The 15,369-nt window shown below is 58.5% G+C and overlaps 1 protein-coding gene across 2 annotated transcripts in view; it reads left to right on the forward strand.

Annotated features, from left to right (window-relative positions):
- Positions 1–15,369, forward strand: part of LOC111154170 (EARP complex and GARP complex interacting protein 1) — a 128,604-nt gene that overhangs the window by 102,766 nt on the left and 10,469 nt on the right. For both annotated transcript variants that reach the window (XM_022513599.1, XM_022513600.1), the window contains one exon: positions 7,871–7,970. In XM_022513599.1, the coding sequence (XP_022369307.1) occupies positions 7,871–7,970 (100 nt within the window). The remainder of the gene's footprint in view (positions 1–7,870; positions 7,971–15,369) is intronic.

The raw sequence follows: 15,369 nt of genomic DNA on the forward strand, positions 1-15,369 counted from the left end.
AATAGGTTGGCGTCTCTCTCACTCCCCATCGATTCCCAGCCAGTGTACTTTGGATTCCTGTCCTGCCTCAGGGTCGTCTGTGGTCGGTGACGTGCTCCTCGGGGGCAGGGCCAGGCGCCCAGCGCACAGGCCGCCACGGGGCTGGAGGGCAGGCTGTGGCAGCTGGACCCCACATCGGCTCTTTCCTGGGCGTTGTGGGAGCCTGTGCTGGGTGCCCGAGGAGACGCACCAGGGGCTGGGGTGCGGAGAGGGAGCGAGGGAATGAGGATGTGGGGAAGCTTTCACCTTCATGTAGTCACCCTAAAAACACTACGGGGCAAGAAGCCGCGTGCACAGGGTCTGGTCACGGAGTTCTTGAGTCCAGTTTCTGGTGCGTGTGACAATAACTCTGGGAGCTCCAGAATGCTCACCGACCCCTGAGGGGAAGAGCCCGACGCTGACGTTTGGACAGATCACCAGAGGAAACCCAAGTGCCACAGAAAGTGACGTTGGTGACTCAGGGCCCAGGCCACTGGGTGTGAATGGACAGGACAGGACAGCGAGACACGCTTGAGCTCTGTTGCCTTTCAGAGTGGGCAAGGGTTTCAGTGTCTAGCCTCTTCTGAAGATTTTTTTCTTAGAATAAATCTTGATGGAATTCTTTTGGTGCATTTAAAGGTGGTAATTTTACTATTCCCGCCAAATTTCAAATTAGGGTTTTAGGGTTTTTTTCAAGGGAGGCTGTTGGCATTGGGGGTGGGACAGTCTTTGCCATTGAAGGCTGTTTGCGTGTTCTGGGTCACGGGATGCCCGTTCCTCATCCCCCGGCCTACTGCCCTCCCAGTCTTCGGGAAAAGACTTTCCCCAGAAGCCTCTGGAGAGTAGCACCGTGCGCCGTCAAAGCAGCGCAGACCTAGCTGCGTCCGGGCACGTTGAGGCTCATCGAGCGTCTGCTTCGTGCGGGTGTCCTGAGGACGGGCGCTGTGCTGGTCTTCCCGGACCTGTGGCGTCGGCACACCTCTGTTACCCCCACCGGACGGGTGAGGAGGTCAGTTCAAAGAGAGGAAAAATCGCGGGTGTCCACACAACAGAATTCTGCGTGGCCCTTGCCCAGAATTACATTTATTTGGCACGGAAAGTTACCCGGACGTGGAAGTCAAGCAGCACATTACAGAGTAACGTCGTCAGTGGGTTTGCGTTCCTGTAAGGGACAGCCGAGGTCCGCGTGGTAGAGCGAAGACGGGATGCTCCATGTGCCCTGTTGATAGGCGTTCTTTCCGCAGGCAGCGAGTGTGGACTTTTTTAACGAGCATATCTGACTTTAAATTAGAGTGTAAAATAGTGCAGCTCAAGTCAGGATTTCAGGAAGGCAGGGGCTGCGGCTTCATGTTTCCCTCAGGGGAGAGAGCCTTTCGCACCCACATAGGGCTGTTTAACAGTAACCGTGTTAGTTGTGAGCGCACCTGCTGCTCAAGCCCAGGTCGAAGGGAGCATGAAGCATGTGCTGGCAGGACACGGGCAGTAGCTGGGGGTGCACACTCGATTGTCCTAAAAGCAAACCCCAGTAAAGATCACTGATGTAGGGCCATTTCATATGGGGCACCAGCTCTGTCCCCAGAGGCATGGGAACACGCCACAGGGCCAGACGGGCATGGAATGGGTCATCTCGGCCAGGCTGAGTGTTTGGGGCCCTCCCGGAAAGGTAAAAAGAGGACCGTGCGCTGCAGAGAAAGTTCTACCCAGGTGCTTGAAATTGCTAGAAAAGACCAGCCTCCGGTCTGAAGCAGCATTCTCCAAATTTCAAAATCAGGAAGAGGTCGTTTTACATGATGACCGTCCCCAATACATACGTATATGTGCACCATAATGAAAGTTTCACAAAATGCCCGTTACCCTGAAAACATGCTCGGGCGTATGCTCTGTTTCACCCTGTCGCGAGCCTCCTGCCTTTGCAGGATTGCAGCCCTGACGGGGGGACTCCAGTTTGCCGGAATTCACGAGGGGGTCCTGGAATCCTTACAGCCAGCCCCTGAGCAGGCAGGTGGGGGTTCCGATGGGCCCAGAGGCTCCCTGTGCGGGAGCCCACAAGGATAGGGGGCGTCTAAGGTGGGGGTTTCACGGCTGAGCACGTCTGTTGCACTGACTTCTGGGGGCGGGTATTGCATTAGGGGGGTGCCACGCTTGCCCAGTTGGGGGGCTGTGTGTGGTGGGAGGCGTTCTGGAGCCGTCTTTGTGGGCGGAGTGGCCGTGGTGGGAGCCACAGGTGGATCTCGTGTTGTGTTGACTGTTGACTGTCATGTACGGGCAGACTGTCTTGACGGGCCACGTGACTGTGCCTGCAGGGCCTGGATCCTTCCACCACTGTGGTTAGAAACAGGGGTTGCTTGGACAGATAGGAGCTCAGAATCCAAATCTGACAGTATTCTGTGTACACACGGCACGTAACAGGTGCTCGGAACGTCACTGCTATGGCTTTGCTGAGGCCAGTCTCCTAGTCGTGGTGGTACTTGAGCTAAAACTGTCTGGACGCCCTTTCTCTCTTTCTTAGATTTATTTATTTGAGAGAGTGAGCGAGAGGGAGAACACAAGCAGGGGGAGAGGGCAGAGCAGGAGCCCAACATGGGGCTCGATCCCAGGACTCCAGGATCATGACCTGAGCCAGAGGCAGTCACTGAACCGACTGGGTCACCCAGGCACCCCAGGATGGTATTTCTGTAAGAACGAGACCTTGTCCCGTTTTCATAGTTTGATGCTGGGAAGCCAGACACAGGCCCAGAGATGGGTTAAACATGGGCTCTTGGGCCATGTTCTCAGGTGATTTTGCAGAGTTCATGGGGAAAGTAGGAGCCAGAGAGACAGCATTTCCCAGCAGGAGCTCCAAGATTTTCATGAAACCAAGGGCAGATTGGGTCCGATTTTTGTAAAAGCAAGAAGCCAGACATTAAAAATAAAATTTAATACGCTTTATTGCTTTTTTATGTGGAACCTGGGAAGGGTAGTTGTAAAAAACTTACTCCCAAGATTTCGCCCATGGGAGAGTTGTAGCCCCGGGGATAGAGAAGAGCAGTAGAGAAGCGTATACTGTTTGGCATATTTGGAGTTTAGGGTGGCGTGGCACACGGGCGGAGATGCCCAGGGGGCTGGCATGGGGCTGCGGGGGGCAGGCTGGGCATCCCAGTTTCGGTTTGGTCAGCTAGGAGCAAAGCCCAGTAGTTCACCGCCCGGAGGGGGCGTGGGAGGAGGAGGTGTGGGGCCGGGAGGCAGACCGCGGGGGCTGACTGTGCCTGGAGCTCAACACAGTCATGAGCAAGGAGCATCTCTTCTTGACGAGGCCCGTATGCGACTGAGCAGCGAGCCCTCCCAAGGGGCTCCAGCACGGACCGGTCTTCGCTGCGTGTGCTTGGTATCTGGAACCCTTTCCGGTCTTACTTTGCACGCATTGTAAGGGGGCACTGGGCCCCGGCTGGGAGGAAGCCTTACTAATGCTTCGTCCCTCTTCCTTCCAGCACTTCTTTATGAAGTGCCTCTGCTGCGAGGGTCAAAGTCTGGGCTGGGTGCTCCGCCGGTGAGCCTGGGCTTGTGCCGGGTCTGTCGTCTCACGGGGAAGCGGACGTGAGTGACCGGGGGCTGCTGCTCCAGGACAGAGGGCAGTCCGAGCGGCCTCCCCGGAGGAAGTGGTGTTTCGGCCGAGCCCCTCCTGCCTCCTGTGGCCGGCCTCTCTTTGTCCTAATCTGCAAAAGTTTTTTTTTTGTTTTTTTTTTTTCAAGATTTTATTTGCCAGAAAGAGAGAGTACACACAAGCAGGCAGAGCGGCAGGCAGAGGCAGCGAGAGGAGCAGGCTCCCCGCCGAGCAAGGAGCCCGATGCGGGACTCGATCCCAGGACCCTGGGATCATGACCTGAGCCGAAGGCAGTCTCCTAACCCACTGAGCCGCCCAGGCGCCCAAAAGTTTGTTTTCTTGGAGTGACTTGCTCTTTCCGGCTTCGGTCCTGGTTCCAGCAGGGGAGCAAACAGCCTCCCGCAGCCCCGCGTCTCTGCCCAGACCCTTGTGAATTCACCCCTGCTGGGAGATGGGGGCTCCACGGAGCCACGATGGGGTAGGGACTTGCCCTAACGCCTCTGAAGATACAGAACCACCTGCAGCTGCGTTTCTAGAAGCTCAGCAGGCCTTTCCTGGGCAGTGGGTCTCACAGGGCTCTGGCAGGAATAAGGCTCTCCACCGTGTGGCCCCAGCCCAGGCCCGGGATTTCCGTCCGCGAGAGGACATAGGGCCCGCCCACCGGCTCAGCTGGCGCACCTGCTGCGAACCTCGTTTTCCCCGTGGCCCGTGTTTTTGGCTGCTGTCCTTGGTTATACTCACTGTGGTTTTCGTAAACGCCCCCCCTCCCTGGTAAGAACCCGAGAGCAGGCTGTGTCCTATCACAAGCCATTATTCCCTCCTGTACACTTTAAGCCTTTTTAAACATGTTTTTAAACTATCACATATTTTTCCTTTTAAGATAGGAAAAGTTACTTCTGTGGCTGTTTGAAATTCATTCGGTTGTTTGCTCTGATGACATTACGGACACATGTAAGCTGGTTCCCGGAGAGAGGTACCTCTTGGCCCGCGCAATGGCGGACGGAAACCGGTCGGTGTGGACACTGGGAGAGGGATGGAGAGCCGTGGTCTCCCACAGGACACCCCTCCTCCCCCTTCACGCCTTTCCTTCCACCCCTGGAAGAGCCAGGCCAAGATGACCACTCCCTTTAGGCCGGGGGAGAAGGGGTAAGTGCCGCTGCCGTGTTTGGAGGAAGGACCTTCTCTGAGCCCACTGCGTCCTCACAACATCTATTGGATCTGGGGTGCAGAGCGAGCCTGTGACTTCGCTTCCACACAGCTTTCCCCACAGCTTTGGAGTCGATCCTCAGGCAAATGTGTGTGAGTCTTCATCGCCTGCTCCCTCCGTCCTCCTCCCTCCCTCACCCTCCTCCCTGCCTCCTTCCCCCTCCTCCTTCTTCTTCCCTTCCTCTGTCCGCCCTCCTCCATCACCTTCTTCCTTTCTCCCCTCCTCCCTTCCTCCTTCCTCCTCTCCTCCTTCTTCCTCCCCTCCTTCCCTGCCTCCCTCCCTCCCCCTCCTTCCTTCCCTCCTCCCTTCCTCCTTTCCCTTCTCCTTCCTCCCTTCCTCTCTCCATCCTCCTCTTTCTTCCTTCCTCCCCTCTTCCCTCCTCCCTCCTCCTTCACTTCCCCCCTCCTTTACTCCCCCATCCTTCCCTCCTCGCTCCCCTCTGCTGTGGGTATTAGTTTTTACAGCTTGCCCTGCTTCAAGCCCCCCACTCTCAGGGCCCACGTGTTCGTTCTGTGGTCTTGGGCCCCCTAACAGACCACGTTAGAACAGTGGGCAGATGGAAGGGGAAGGGGAGGTCTGAGTAAGGGCTCGGGAGACAGTGCAGTGGAGGGTTCAGTGAGCACATGAGGTTCAGTGGAGGGTTTGGATCGCTGGGACGCCTTTATAGCTCTTCCTCTTTGGGGGCTGTTGGCGGTGTTCCCGGGCCTCACGCACTGGCAGTTCGCTGAATGTACTTGGAAAGGGCCTCGTTCTCGTACGCGGCATCTCCGCTCCTACCTGCCTTCCTCACTGTCCCTTGGAACCCATGAGCAAGCGTCGACCACGGGCCACGTGGGTCAGACACCGCTGCTCCCTGTGGGGAGTGGAATGAACTCTCACCAGCCAAGCCTGCTCTCCAGAAGCCTTGGGCCTGGCCGGGGAAACCACAGGCAAACGATAAGGTCGTCAGTCTGTGGCATCAGATTGGCTCATTGTTACCCTGTGATTTGCGAGTTACTGGAAATCTCGGGCTTTCCGTTCGGCAGTCCACATATGTGTGTCACCCCCTTTCAGACTGCGGTCTGGCTAGCGCTGGACGGGGCAGTCACTGTCCCTGGGGTCGCCCCATGGCCGTGCGGCTCTCTTCATCCTGACCTCTGGTGCGTGTGTGCGTGTGTGCCGGGACGTTTAGGTTACGAATGAGAGCTGCTCTGGGACCCCTTGCACGGCGTCCTAAACGTTCTGCTCCCAGTGTATGGCGCTGTGGACTGCATTTTGGGGCCCACAAATTCGTATGTTGAAATGCTGATGTCCGGGGTGTTGATGTGAGAAGGCGGGGCCTCTGGGAGGTAATGAGGACCTGGAGGTGGGACCCTCACCGTGGGATCAGTGCTCTTGGAAGAGGCACGTGGGCTCCCTTTCCACCACGCTGAGCACTCGGGGAGAACGTGGCCTTCCGTGAGCCGGGAGAGGACCCCTCAGCAGAACGCTACCACGCTGGCCCCTGATCTCGGTGGCCAGCCTCCCGCGGTGTGTGGAACGGGCTGGGTAAATGTGTGCTGTCTGGGCGGCCCGGTCTGAGGGGATTTGTCCAGCCACTGAGCTAAGCTGGGAAGGGTCGAGCGCAGGTCCGTGTATCGTTCTGCACCCAGACAGGCCTGTGAGCTGCCCCTCTCCTTTCCTGCCTTGCGTTCCTCCTTGGCTCTCACCGTCTGTTGTGTGAACCCCGCAAAGTCACCCGTGGAAATGGGCTACCAGGGGAAGCGTGACCGTCTTGCTGTAAAGAGGTGTTTTCAAATGAGGATTCGCTGGTATCGTAACAAAACAGGAGCAGCGGATTTCAGAGCTGGGTTTCTTGGTGTCTCTCCCAGCTATTGGGTCTGTTTTACGCACTAGGTATTGTGCATTTTTCAGAAAAAATGCGCTACGCTCTGTGCGGTAGAGGCGCGAGACACCTGTGGTGAGAGTGCCGTGAACTCTGTGTTTCTTAAACTAAAAAGGAGAAAGAAACCATGGTTTTGGGTGATACTCGTGTTGGGGTTACAAGCATCCCCAGCTGTACTGACAGCGTGGGCGGGCGGTACGAGGGAGGGGCGTCCTGGGTCAGGGTTGGGCTCAGCAGCGGTGGCCGCCGCAGGGTCTTCCCTCGGGGCTGCAGCCCCTCCTGGGTTATGGGACGTGAGTGAGACGCTCCTCACAGCACGCTGGGACTTACTCAGCAGACGCAGAAACGCACCCCTGTGACGAGCTACGGGGCTGTCCTGCAGAGGGGACGAGATCTGTGTGTCCCACTAGTTTTTCAGACGGGCACTGTCTCAGGTGGGGTGGCTTTGCCTGCAGCTAGAAGGAAGCCGGGGCTCCCACTGGCCGACCCCTGAGGAAGGGACATGATGTCACAGGCAGGGCAGACACGGAACCCTCCCATTGCCGCCACTCCTTGGGCTACAGAAGATGCGGGCCTTCTGTCCCAAATGGCAGTGTCCGTGCAGGGCCTCCTTGAGACCTGGGTCCCCAGCGGGCCGCGTCCCGTCCCCTTGGCGCTGTTGGTTAGCTCTCCGTTCCTCAGTCCCCGGGAAGGCGAGTCAGCTCAGGGGGACACCACAAGGCATCTTGGGCTGGGGCCTGAAACAGCAGACCTTACTTGTCATGGTTCTGGGGACTAGAAGTCTGAGTCGGGGGGTCCGCATGGTCGTGATCTGGTGAGACCGTCTTCCTGGCTTACAGACAGCTGCCCTCCCGCTGTGTGCTCGCGCGGCAGGCGGGAGAGAAGGCGACCGCCACAGACAGGCAGCGAGGGACAGGCCCGCCCTCCCCACCTCCTGGGACCCTGAACACCCCGAAAGCCCGGCCTCCTAACCTCCTAACTGCCGACCTCAGCTGAGTCGGGAGGACGTAGACGTTCAGCGGGAGGGGACACAGTGCCGCGCACACGTGCTGTCTGGAGTCCTCCGTGGTGGGTGTCGGTCGCAGCCGTGCGCTCTCGGGAGAGCGGCTGCCCGGGAAGGATGCACACAGCGGCTCTCGGCTGCAAAGACATCTGGGGCTTGCGACGTCCCTACTCACGAGAGTCCTCCTCTTCCTTGCAGTGTCACGTGGGAGCCCACGGGGGACGGGAAGAAGGTCATTTCCCTTGCGGACAACCACATCCTGCTGTGGGACTTGCAGGAGAGCTCCAGCCAGGCCGTGGTGAGTGACAAGCTTACGGTTTTCATAGTTTGTGTTTTTTTAATTGGACCTTTTGGCTGAATTCAGAATATAATTCTTGGTTTGTGTTCACTTGGAATTTTGACATTAATCGTGAAACACTTGATGAGTGGACAGAGTTACCCGTCGGAGAACTGCCTCCGGGCCCTGCGGATAGGACACGGAACGAAGGTTGACAAAACCCTACCCTTGGACGTGATCGTCCAGAAGAGTCAGTGGGATGTTCGGACATATACTCTCTGGTTTCAAGTGTACCGTCTTTTCAGTGACCAGGTTTTCGAAGTCTGGTTACAGTCACCTTTTGGTTGGAGTGGTCATAAAATACAGTTTCACGGTGCTGACGGACTTCTTTCCAGTTTCCGTGTGAGTTGTAAAAATGACAGTGCTCTGCGGCCCCGCTCCCCCACAGCCTCTGACCCCGGTGGCCTGTGATCCCCCTGTGACCGCCCTGGGGCCTTGACCCCCTTGTGGCCTGTGACCCCCCCCTCCAACCCCTCTGGCCCATCAGCGGATCCTCCCTCACTGGCACGCATGCGCCTTCCCGTGGCTGCAGTCGTCAGACCGTGTGGGTGTAGCCGTGGGCCCGCCACGGAGCACCTCCCTGCCTGAGCCATGGGACCCACACCTCACCCACAGGGCTCCATTTCTGAGGCGGGAGTGCCTGGGTCCTCAGAGCTCCCCACAGGCTGCGCGTCTCACGCCATTTAGGAGTCGGCGCTGGCTTTCTTGGGAACCGGTTTTGCTTTCTGGTAGTCGTCGCCTCCAGTACCTTGTGCTCCGGAGTAGACGTGTTGCTGGTCGGTGTAGTTCTGTTTGATTCCTTAGAATTTCCACTTTAAATTGTGACTTTTATATTGCGTTCGTGATCTTGTCGCATTGGTTTACATCCAAGTAACGCCTTCAGAGAGAAAAATCTAGAGCCTTGACGGAGCTTGTGGTGGACTGGTACTGAGGGCGCCACACGGCCACGTGTAGCAGGAGGGACAGGGGCAGCGTCTGTGGGATGGATTTCTGTACTGGTGGCTCCTTGCACGTGGCTTTGTTCCCGTGACGCGGCGTTAGCTCTTCTCCCTCGCGGTATGTCTCGGTATTAAATCCTCTTGGGCAGGCGGTGGAGAGGGCGTGAAGAATGACGATCGTCGTCGGTACATGGCTTCACAGTCAGACTCTTTCGAACGTGAAGTGCCGTGTTAGTGTCTTAAAACTCCACGTGGTCAGAAGGGAGTCTCCTAGCCTTCCACGTAAACTTAAGAGTTGGTCTGTCCTCGTAGCGCGTAATATTTAAAGGAAAGAATCAGTATTTTTATTGAGAAAAGGATGTATTTGTATATCATAGAATAGAATGTAATTTTCACCCAGATTTTAGAGTGGAGCAGGAAACTGGAGGGTCACTCAGTGCCTGGGGCCACAGCTCCAGGGGGAGACGGTGTGGGACCCTCCTGGGAGCCGGCCTCGGAGTCTGAGTCTCCGTTGGCTGCAAGCACCCTCCCATCCCCCACTGACTCGCCTCTCACGGTGCCCCTGTGTAGCCAGAGACCAGAGACGGGAAGGGCACAGTGCTGTCCTGATGGAGTGCAGGTCACTGAGATGCTGGGGGGAGCCGTGGGCCGGGGAGCCTTGCCGGGCGAAAGGGCCAGGGAGGAGGCGAGCCCTGTGTGTGCGCGCAGCCCACAGCCCGTCCTGGAAGCCGACAGGGGCTTCTCACCAGACCCTCGGCCGTCTCGGAATGATTTTATGGGAGGGTGATTAATCTGTAACTTATTTTCTGCAGAGACCAATTTAGTTTTCTCTCCTTCGTTTTTATCTGCCCTCAGCACTTCTGTCAATACCACTTTGCGGCCCTCGGCCGTGGTATTTAATACCGAAACCTTCCTATCGATTCCGGCCATCTTCACACCCAGCTCCTCCGTTTTTTCTGTCGTTGGAGAATATTGCCTTCTGTGGTGAATCTAATCTTATGCTCGCTGCATCATTACCTTTTGCAATTAAATTGGAGGTTCTTTGCCATTTATAATCATTAGCAGAGCCCAGGGGAGGTGTGCAGGGGGCGGTTGCACGGGGTCCCGGCCCCGATGAAGGCAGAGGGGATGCCTCCCTGTTTCGGAGTGTGCGCATCCGTCTCCGGAGCCTCACAGCTCTCAGTAGCTGTGGAAATAAATAGCTTTCCAGGTGCTGTGAGCAGCAGAGCGCAGAGAAGACGGGTGCCTTGAGAGTTGGCCGTCCTCTTCCTTCTGGCCATGCATCAGCACGGGGGCTTCTCAAGGGTGAACCCAGGGTGTCCCCCACCCAGGGACACGGGGCCTGAAGGCACTGACGTTCCAGAACGCCTCTCAGAAGGAGAATGGGCTTCAAGGACGCAGCGCTCTTGCAGAAATGCTGTCATGTGAGGTCTAAAACCTACAGCAGAAGCGACTGTGCATCAGTGTGGGGGCGGCTGGCAGTGGCAGGAAAATTATTCAGAGCAGCTCGGGCCACTTCCACTGTGCCTGGAAATATCAAACATGTGTTTGTTCGTGGGGCGGAGAGTGCTGGGCAGGAGCAGGAGCTGCCCTCGGGACGAGCGGGCCGGGCCCCCAGGTGCCCTTTCCTCCCGGGAGCCTGTGTGTTGCCTGCCACACCGTGACCACGCTTCACGCCTGGCCCTCTGTTCTCCACGTGTGGCCCCGAGGGGAATGGAAGCTCTTTTCCTGTCTGGGGTCGGGGGTGCCCGTTCCAGCACCGGCATAGTGTTGCGGGGGCTCTCCCAAGTCTGCCCTGGGGTGACGGGGCCCACATGGGACCTCGTGTCCAGGCCCCCGGGGCAGCACGGCAGGTCTGCCCAGATGGGTGTGGGAGGATGGGACTCCACCCCATGCGAGGGGCCTTCCCACACCGTGTCCCCTGCTCTCTGCCCCGTTTTCTCCGCGGGGCCTCTTGCAGAGGAAAGGTCTTTTTTTGAACAGACTTCATTCTTTAGAGTGGCTTTATGTGGTTCACGACAAAAGTGAGGGAAAGGCACAGAAGCTTCTCCCAGCCTCACATGCGCACAGCCTCCCCACCGTCAGCATCCCCACCAGAGGGGACGTTTGCTGCCCTCGGTGGGCCCCCGGCGGGGGGCTGTCCTCCTTTCTCTCGCCTGATGTCTCAGGTCTCCACTGACCTAGCAGCTCTTTCCCCGTCTGGTGGCAGAGGAAGCTCGAACACCCAGCTCTGCCTGGCACATGTGGAGCCTGTCCCATGGGCACTTGCTCACTCAGCAAGCGCGGACGGCCAGTGGCGAGGGCATGGCAGAAGGGTCCGCGAGGTCCCCAGGCACCCACCGTGTGCCTTCTCAGTTGCAAGAGGGCTCACGCGGTGTGTTGACAAATCCTGGTCCCTCATGGTTTTGAAGCGGCCCACGTAAGAAAAACACTGATTTTAAAGCAGGTCACGTAAAGACACGGGCCTCGGGGTCACAGAAGTCAGCTCCCTCACCTGACACTTGAGAAGAAGGGAGGCCTTAGGAGCCGGGGAGGTCCTGGAGAAGGTGTGGTTTGAGAGACAGGTTTGCGGCTGCACTCCTGACCCCACCCCGCCCCATGGTGGGCTTGTCGTGGCCCCGGCACACGTGCGCTGCATGTCCAGAGCCGGAGCCTCGGTTCTCGCCGGGCTTCAGTGGCCGCAGTCACGTCAGGGGGTGGATGTGAGTGTTAGAACAGTGAACACTTGTGTGTGGCAACCCCAGTAAATAGGGTGTTGACCAGGCTTCGTCAGGGTGGTCCATGGAAAACAGGTTAACACTCTGGGAGCTGGTTTTCTGTTGAGCCTCGGAAAAAGGCATCGAAATAGCTGAGCGCCGTCCGCCTCGTGGACCTTCCGCTACCGCGTTGCCGACGGCAGCCGCTGCGGTCGGCTTTGTGGTGGTTGTTGAAAAATCCGTAATCGTCAAGAAAACATGGAGTAGTTTACTAAGTTGTGTATCTTAATGTAGCGTAATAGCTACAAACAGCTTTGATTTTATGAATACCGGAGACAACTAGGGTTCTTTGCTCTTCCGCTAGGTCTTGGAATCATCAAATGCAGATCAGGCTCGGTGTTGGTGTCGGGCAAGCGTTTGCTTCTCAAGCTCTCAAGATAGTTTTTTCGAGTAAGAGTGGATGACAGAGTGAATCGTACGTTTGACAAACCAAGCGTGTTGAAGGGAATGCAGCGGCCGCTGCGGGGAGTGGGACACATGCCCCTCAGTGGGGCTGGACTCTGAATGCGGAGACACAGCCTCGGCCTTCCTGTGGTTCACCTCCCAGCGTGAGGGTCCGCAGGGTAGAGGTGATGGAATTCCAGTTCGCCGGTGTTGTGGCGATGGGCTGTGACAGGCGTGGGCCGGCCACCACAGTGAAGTGGGCACGAGGCTTGGGAGGGGGATGAAGGCCGTGGCTCCGTGGCGGGAGCCCAGGCAGTCTTCTGAGCCACATCAGGTCCCGTTTCAGCCACTCACTCCCCCGTGACTTGGGCAGGTGGCATGGCCTAAGACTCAGTGTCGTAGCTGGAGAGCCAGGACCAGTTTCCACATTGATACAGTTGGGTGATATCAGAGTGGGTGTCACACACAGGGCTTGGGGCGTGGCAAGCGGCCCACACGTGCCCGCCAGGCAGTTGGCTGGATGGGTGGGCAGAGGGAGGACGACAGGAGCAGAAGGATGGCCTGAAGGAGGAAGGGAGGGATGGGGCACGCAGAGAGTGGCGCGGGTGCACAGTTGAAAACTGGATCAGGAGTGAGGATCAGGTCAGCGGGATCCCGGTGCCAGGGCCGGAGGTCGAGAGGAGAGAAACTGAGGCACAGAAGAGCAGTCTGTGCCCACTTCCTGCTTCAGTTGAGCCCCAGTCTTCAGGTGAGGGTCGCGCTCCACACAGGGAGACGCGTGTCGTCATGGCAGCGCCCCCAGCATTTCCAGCCTTTGTTACTCTTCCTCAAAGACGTCCCCTCGCTAATCAGCTGTAATTAGATCGCTCCCTCCACCGGGTCACCGGAGTCTAATTGGCGTGATGGAACCATTTGCCATATTCTCACCCATCTCGGAGAGGAAAGTTAAATCTGCACGCATGACCTTTCCTGTTGCGAGTGTGGAGCCGAGGTCAGGCCCGCAGCTGTGGGTACAGGACACACCCTTTCCCCTGCAAAGAGAGCTTAGGTTTTGGTGCAGCAAAGGGGAAAAGCCCTTTTAGTTCTGTTCTTTCTGCAAATAGAGTCCTGGTTGAAATACGCTAAAAATAAATGTAAAACGACCTCAGATCCCCTCTCCGGTGCTGCTGTCTAACGCCCCGTGTGCAATTCCTGAAGACAGGAGCGCGCTGGCTTCCGGGAGGCCAGTGCCAGAGGCGGGGTCAGAGTCCCTGGTGGGGCGTGGGAGCCGCCGGGCCTGCTGAGCTGTGGAGCCCGTGCAGCCACACCCAGGGGCGGGGACGCCCACCCCCGGACCTGGGGAAGCTTGGGATGCGGGCGGGGGGCTGGCAGGACCCACCTCGGCCTCCCCGCAGCCCCTCTCCATGTGCCTTGGCAGCGGGGGTCCTGCACGGGCTGTCCCTGTTTGTGCCACCTTGCCCTTCTTCCCCTTTCCTTGCGCGTCCTGAGGGCAGTGACGGGCTGGGGCTCTCTTGCTGAGTCTGCTCCCACCAGCTCCATCGTCTCCCGTGACTCACTCTGCACCCGGAAGACAGCAGCGGCCCCTGCCTTCCGCCCACCCCCAAAGACAGACCGGAGCTCTGCGTGTCGGCCGTGCTCTTCAGGGGGTCAATTAATGTTGGTGGCCTGCGGGGTGGGCTCTTGAATAACTCCATTTCCTGAGGAAGTGACAGGAGCAAAGCCGGGCTCAAAGGGACTGGGTCACTTGTCCAGTCACTTGGGACCAGCTGGGGCTCCAGCTCAGGGGGTTCACGTTCAAGGCTGGGGCTGGAATTTCCTGGCTGAGAGAGGTGGAGGACACTCCCACCACATTCCCAGGGGTGGGCAGGGGCTCGTGGCAGAGCCCGACCGGGAGCACAGGGGCTCCCGCAGTGGTCACGGCTCGCGGGTAAGCAGGCCGCTCCCGCCGGCTGCTGGGGAGCCCGGGCCATGTCAGTGGGACTTGGCCGTGTGGGATGCTCCTACCTCTCACGCTCTGAGTGCTAGGGCCTGCCGTGGCTGCGCCTGCCGCCCTCCTGCCACGGAGGTTCAGAGCGGCTCCTCCATTATCTTTGGAGGTGGGCAGCATGTGTCTTCGGTCCCCGGCACCCTCACCACCCTGGGCCACAGCGGGAGGCTGTGCCGCTTCTGTCTTCGGGAGCCTCTGGCCACGTGCGCTGCTCACGACAGCACAAGGCGCGGCGTTTCAGTCGTTAGAGTCGTGTTCCTTTGTCCGTGGCCTGGTGGCGGTTACAGCTCTGAAGAGCAGCTCGTGGGGTCGCTTTTCCTTCTGGGGCGGGAGGCCCTGAATAGTTGGGCTCGACATCGAAAACCAGGCAACTGTGTGCCGTGCGCTCTCTGGGGTTGTGGCTGAGCTGCGTCCGGTCACTGGGAAGCCGGAGCACGTGGCAGCTTAACCGTAGCGCATAGGCTGTGCCGGCTGCCCTGAGCAGGCCTCCAAACGTTGGTCGCGAGCTCTCTTTCAGGGTGTCGCTAAAATGGACCCGGGGCACGGAGTTTCTATGGCCCAGTTAGATCACGCGCTAGAGTGAGCCCAGGAGTCGAAGCAGGAGGCCGGTCCTGCCCCTGCCTGTGTGACCCAGGGTGAGGTGCCCACCCACTCTGGGTCTCAGGTTTCCCAGCTGCGAAGTCAGGGGGCTCGACTGGCCCATCCTGGAGCTGCTGGGATTCACTCTCGGTCTCCCCTCTCCCCTGGTTGGCACTTGTGTCTCTTCTCTAGCTCTAACAGGTGTCTGCAAAGGTGGCTGCTTCCTGTGGCCCCCACGTGTCAGGACAATCTCTGTGAGGATGTCAAGGACCTAGAAGCCCGGCGGCCCTCAGGTCTCTCATGTGGCTCTGGTGCAGGCGTTGGCAGCTGGGTCTCATCTGAGGACTCGACCAGGGAGGGGGGTGGCCCCAAGCTCTGAATGACATTATGGCAGGTTGTGGTTGGCCCGAGGGCCTGGGCTCCTCACTTCCTACACGTGGGCCTCTAGCGTGGCAGCCAGCCTCACCGAAGCCAGGCAGACAGGGAGAATGTCAGATAATGTCATCGTGGGACATCCCTCAGCATGGAGGACTCTGCTGTTTGACGGCTGACACCAGCGAGGGGCCACGCAGGCCCTGAGGAGCTGGGTGCGGCCTGCCTCCTGTGGGCTGTCCTACCTCCCGCCCTCGCGCCCACGGGCTGCCCTTCCCCAGGCTCTGCTGCCTCCGCCCTCGCGCCCACGGGCTGCCCTTCCCCAGGCTCTGCTGCCTCCGCCC

The sequence above is a fragment of the Enhydra lutris genome, unplaced genomic scaffold (genome assembly GCF_002288905.1).
Source record: "Enhydra lutris kenyoni isolate GAN:26980312 unplaced genomic scaffold, ASM228890v2 scaffoldscaffold35, whole genome shotgun sequence".
NCBI classification, from domain to species: Eukaryota; Metazoa; Chordata; class Mammalia; order Carnivora; family Mustelidae; genus Enhydra; species Enhydra lutris.